The 6,186-nt window shown below is 39.0% G+C and overlaps 1 protein-coding gene across 1 annotated transcript in view; it reads left to right on the forward strand.

Moving 5' to 3' along the window:
- Positions 1–6,186, forward strand: part of LOC107553323 (ecto-NOX disulfide-thiol exchanger 2-like) — a 273,927-nt gene that overhangs the window by 133,537 nt on the left and 134,204 nt on the right. The window contains exon 3 of the mRNA XM_016235520.1: positions 3,562–3,705. Coding sequence (XP_016091006.1) covers positions 3,562–3,705 — 144 coding nt within the window. The remainder of the gene's footprint in view (positions 1–3,561; positions 3,706–6,186) is intronic.

Below are 6,186 nucleotides of genomic sequence, written 5' to 3' on the forward strand. Positions count from 1 at the left end.
AATTTCCAGGCCTGGAAAAGTTTTGGAAAAATAAATAAACCCAGTTCTGGAAAAGTCATGGAAATCTATTTCACAAATCTCTGTATAATAGAATTATGTTTAATCAGGTCCTGAATTTCGGTGCGGGATTGCGCATAGGCTACATCGCATAGAGTTTTACTCATTCATGCAGCTTTCGACTTTAAAATGATGGATATTCACACATTTATTCAATAGCCTATAGCATGTATGTGTGATGAGTAAATAAATCCACACAGAATATCAGATCAAATCAGTCATTTGAAAAGAGCGTGAGTGATTCAGCTGTACCGCGTCTTCTCTCTTTGACTTTCTCTTAAAACGGCTTCACATCGGCACAGCTCGTCTGCACTACAAGAGCTGCTGCACACCGCGATACAAGACTTTTGCTCGCATTTCGGTACAGTTGACAGAATTGTCACTTGCCTAATCGGCTCATTGTTGCATCGTCACAAAAATGTATTATTTATTTGCACATCTTTTTAGCCATTCGGTACTCGCACGCTCCAGAGGCGGTGCGCAGTCACGTCCAAAGCGCACTCATGCGTATATAAAGCCGCCTTGCGAGTACCAAATTGAGTTTGGTACCAAACAAGCTCAGGGGAACCCTGCACGGGCCTCAAACATATGCCCTTGTCCAACAGCTTTTCAGAATTACTGGCCGAGTCTGACTGTAGCCCATGCCTTTTTTCTCTTTCTCTCTTCCCCAATTACACAGCTGCTGTTGTAGCCATTAAAAAAAGTTCAGTTTCGTTTTTAATGGCAACGTGGTTATATTTATTTTCGTTTCTATATTAAGTTAATTTAGAAATATGTTTGGAACATTTTTTTGTTTGTTAAATTTAAGTTTTTGTTTTTTAAAGTAACGAGCGGCCAGCGGCAGACAGTGAGTTAATCATAGCCTATGTTTGATCAATTTAGCCGTCTCAAATCATCACCACTTGACTAAAATAAAATCTATATATAAAATACCTAAGAAGCATATCACAATGCTAGTTTAAATGTTTAACCTATATAAATGTGTGCTATATTAGGCGCGTATCCAATCATTTGTGTGGATAGTGGAAGCTAAAGCGCGCTCTGCAGGACTTGGAGTCGCCAGCGCGATCACTTGCATTTTTTTCTTATAACAGTGGAAATAAACGTCATTTTTGCTCATAAAGGTAAGAGTAATACATCATTCGGGACTGTTAAGGGTCTACTTTTATTTGTGTGCACTCACTATATCAGCATACGTAGTGATTTTTTAGGAAACAAACTGCACTTTCAGCCGTCTCGGTCTTGAGCAGAAGCGCTTCACAAAAATGAACCGAAACTCAGCTAATATTGTATTTCCCCTGGCTCCGACACATTCCTCATGGTAATTACTTGCTGGGGTTTTGCAGCAAGCTTTATTGTGTGCGCTTTAACGCGGAACTCTTCCAGCACTCGCTGCTGTTGCTGGACACTAATCACAGTCGAGCCGCTCTTGACAGTCGCGGTAGCACGGTCTCGTGTTGTTTCCACCAGCGCTGCAAATCCTTTTCCTCACCATAAAAATTGATGGATATCTAAAATATAAAAATGAGGAAGCCTAAAACAAGCCCGATGCCCAGCTCGCATCTGAGCTATGACGTGAAAATTGTCCCCAAGCCGTAAATAAGTCGGGGCCCGTCGGGCTGATGTTTATTTTGTTTATTTTATTATTAAAGAAACTTTAATAATAAAATAAACACAAAATAGCGCGACAGCCCCTCGCGGACGACTGCCGCGCACAAACAAAACCAAAACACAAAATAAACTCCAGGCCTGGTCCTCTCTCGTCTTTCCCTGTCGTCACTCCTCCTTTGTATCCTTCCGGAGCTCCTCCGTGAGACTCGAGACCGGTGAGTGGCGCAGGTGTCGCGCATTCGCAATTACTCCACCGGCCTCGCTCCGTTCCCACGGCTCTCGGCCCCGCCCCTCTCGTCACAAGCATTAATAGTCATTAATTTTAGTTAACATGTGCTATGAGAATTTGAACAGATTTTTATTCTTGTAAAATAGTGGAACATTATGTCATGAATATTGTCTCAAAAGTCATTGAAAAGTCATGGAAATGTATTGGTAAAAATGTGTACGAACCCATGAGACTGTGTGCGTGTGTGACCTCGGTCAGTTCTGATGTTCGTGCGGAACAGATCGAGTCATGCATCTGCTCACACACAAATCGGGGGCCACCGCCGATCATATCAAACATGTTTGATATTTAGGATTTTAAAACAGGATGACTAATGACAAAACAAGCTGCTGTACGGGTCTGTTGGATAGTGGAGATTGAGGACACTGCTTGCGGAAGTTTTGCAATAGCACGACTGTCTGTATAATGTGTCGAAAACGTACCACATCCATAAGGATATAGAGAAGCGCTGGGGTGAAATCGCCTCCGTTTTGAACGTACTGGGTGAGTGTAGAAAGCTGCTAGCATGCTAGCTAACATATGTAGAGTTGTTGAAACGTCTATGACGATCTGCTGCATGAGATCACGTGAGGCGCACCCTCAAGCAAGATAATCTTGAGAATATCATGTAGTGTGAGATACGCCACGATTTTCAAATCTTGTGGTGTGTGCATGTTTAAGATTTGAGGGAAGAAAATCTGTAAAGATTCTCCTTATGTGTTTGCAGCAACCAGATTTCATAATCGGTTAGGATTTTAAAACTCCTGTTGTCTGAGCCCGGCTTAAAATGAGAAATTCCAAGGGAGGTTTATTGCTATTTTATGAGATCTGTAAGATATGCAAGAGTTTTTTTGTAGTATGCTTGAGGCTTTGTAATAACAAGTAAACATCTAAGATGTCCTAGAACAAGGGTTTTTACATTTTTTGTTGTCAAGGGCCCTACAATATGTGAGGCACCTCCTTCTTTAAATGTAATGACAGCCACATGATTTAAAGACCCATTTTTACACAACAAATATAATAAATAAACACTGTCATTCAGAAGTTTGTAAGAGTTTTTTTTTTTTGTATGAAAAATGTATTTTTTATTTTTTCTACTTTATATACTTTTCAACTAGGACACATTAAAAATATATATCATTTTGTAAATTTAATTAATTAAATTAATGAACGAATATATATATATATATATATATATATATATATATATATTCAACATGTTCCCAAAATTAAATATGGCTTTTTATATTTTTATTATTGCTTTTTATATTTTTATTTATATGTTGTCAGTAGAGCCGTCAGTAGACTGAAATAGCTAATTATTCACATGCTTTCTGACATGACAAGAATGTTGGTAATGATAATATAACATTTTATAAATGCATTTTGTTTTAAACATATATAACGTTACAATTTACGTTACGTTAATGTACTCTCATATATTCCCACAGCTAAATCACAATTTTTTTTTAAAACCACACAGAAAAAGTGGTTGGTCGTATTACACATCTGTCAGGCAGACTTTTCTGTCTTCCTTGGCCAGAATACGTTTCTATATAAACTCTTGAGACTATGGTTACAGAACATGCAGCCTTACCAAGTTGATCTGTTCTTTCCCTCTACAGGTCTGAATCCGCTGTCCTTTGACCCTTCCACAAACAACGAACCCCTGCAATTCAACAGCTCCAATGGTCCTCTGGGCTCTGACTGTCCTCTGGAAAACGGAACAGAAAACAGCAAAAAGAGGAAGAGACCCAACCTTCCTCCAGGTACGCTTAATGATTTCCTCTCGCCTCAGACCACGCTCACTCACGCTCTTCAAGCCGTGCAGTCGTTAACTGCATTCCCATCGTTATTTCTGCCATTGCTCTTTTCCTGACCTTTGAATGTGGGAGGTGAATACCTGGAGGTCCTGCATTCTGAGAGGCGCTCGCTTCAAATTATCACCTTCATTAAAACGTCAGAACAGAAACCTCAGGTTATTTCCACTTCTAGTAGCTTTGATCTCAGAATTTGACATAAACATTGGGGTTAATAGAATAAAATCTAATTAAAACATGCCTGGAATACAACAGTAAAAATAAGTGACCAAAGTTATTTCTATAGGAGTGGCTCAAGCATTTCTGCTTGTATCTTGTCACAATTATGACTAGCACCTTGCAATCTGGATTTTCAAAATGCAAAAGTGAATCAGAGAGCCGCTGGATATATGCCAATCATGAAGAGAGACTCTGGCTGACGCTGATAACCTTCAAAATTACACTTGAAAAGTAACGCCCAGGGAATTTTACAAACCTTTCTGACACAGGTTGGCTCAAATGAAGAAGAGCCTATTCATATTCATGCTAATGTTAATGGCGTACCAATTGATTGAATTATGATTAGCTGAAAGAAATGGATCTTGGAAAGGCTGCTTAATGTTTCTAGTTGTCAAGGCGACTTAATTGGATTAGATTAATTGTTGATGTTAATTAGGCAGTCATTTTAAAATCTTTATATATGGCCACATGACCAGGGCTGGTGGAATTCATGTGACAATTTATTTCAAGGACAGTCCACCTGCATAATGATGGTTCAAAGGTTTTTTTATGTGGGCTTTGAACCTGCAACTTTCCGGATCTGTCGGCCACTTAATAATTGTACATTTCAGCCATCATGTGTTTCCACACATGCTGTTCTATACAAATATGGTCTCCATTTGAAGTCTGCCGCTCTGATCTCCAGGCCCTTGATGGTCATTTTTTCGTCAGGAACACTGCCGCCATTCATGACTTGAAGTGACTCTGATTAGGGATAAATGGCAGTGACTGACGGTGAGCAGAGCTTCTCGTCGTCGTGTATGCTCATAGAATTGATACAAATGGAAGTGAAATGGGCTCATATTGTGTTCTGGTCATGGTGAAGAGCTGCTTGTGCAGATCAAAGCTAGCCAGCGAGCGTTAGATCAAAGCTTCCTAGTGCTAATCTAATCTGCCCATTTCAGAACACTTTTTTTCTTTAGTGCAAGGACGTCATTTGAGAAAGGCTTAGATGAGCTGTATTCACCATACACCGAATATTTAGACACTCCGGAGTCCGGCTGCTGAAATGGAAGTCAGTGCGGTAATGGCTTTCAGACAAAATGTTTTGTTGTTCTGCTGAAGTTGAAGAAGAGCTTTTAAGATTGTGTAGTATTTCAGTACTGTGGTGCTCATTCAGAAGTCGTGGGTTTGAATCCAACATTCTGTAAAGATGTTGTAGGACATCGTAGTCTTGGTTTAGTGATGAGCTGTGTTGCTCATGCAGTCAATGTGATTTTAATCTGGCTCGCGACATTCCCTGATCTTGCCTCTTGCTCTCTTATTACTCTCTCTACTCTCCTCTAAATAAAATAAAAGACTAAAAACAGGACACTCTAGTAAGTCTGAGTCATGGCTTAACAGAAAACTGAGGTGCTCATTCAGACAATTTGAGTTTTAATCTGGCTCGCAACATTCCCAGATCTTGTTCCTCTTATGGTTCTCCTTTGAATCAAAATGGCAAAATACTAAAAATAGGACTTTATAGAATGTTAGAGCCATGGCTTAACAGAAAGCAGAAGTGCTTATGCAGACAATTTGAGTTCAAATCTGGCTCGCAACATTCCCTGATCTTGCTTCTCTTATTACTTTCTCTACTGTCCTTTAAATGAAAAATGAATTAGCATTTTCAGTAAGCCCTTCTGCTGTTTTTGTTCAGACCAATGGGAAAATCAACCCATATTTTTATGCAACAAATTTTTACGCAGTTGTAAATGTGAGCCGGTGGATCGACAATAAGCTAATGCATTATAAAAATCTAAACATTTAAGACACTAAGATATATTCATATGTTATTAAATTAATATACAGGTGCATCTCAATAAATTAGAATGTCGAGGAAAAGTTAATTTATTTCAGTAATTCAACTCAAATTGTGAAACTCGTGTATTAAATAAATTCAATGCACACAGACTGAAGTAGTTTAAGTCTTTGGTTCCTTTAATTGTGATGATTTTGGCTCACATTTAACAAAAACCCACCAATTCACTATCTCAACAAATTAGAATACTTCATAAGACCAATAAAAAAAAACATTTTTAGTCAATTGTTGGCCTTCTGGAAAGTATGTTCATTTACTGTACATGTACTCAATACTTGGTAGGGGCTCCTTTTGCTTTAATTACTGCCTCAATTCGGCGTGGCATGGAGGTGATCAGTTTGTGGCACTGCTGAGGTGGTATGGAAGCCCAG

The sequence above is a fragment of the Sinocyclocheilus grahami genome, unplaced genomic scaffold, assembly GCF_001515645.1.
Source record: "Sinocyclocheilus grahami isolate Dianchi unplaced genomic scaffold, SAMN03320097.WGS_v1.1 scaffold470.1, whole genome shotgun sequence".
In the NCBI taxonomy this organism is placed as follows: Eukaryota; Metazoa; Chordata; class Actinopteri; order Cypriniformes; family Cyprinidae; genus Sinocyclocheilus; species Sinocyclocheilus grahami.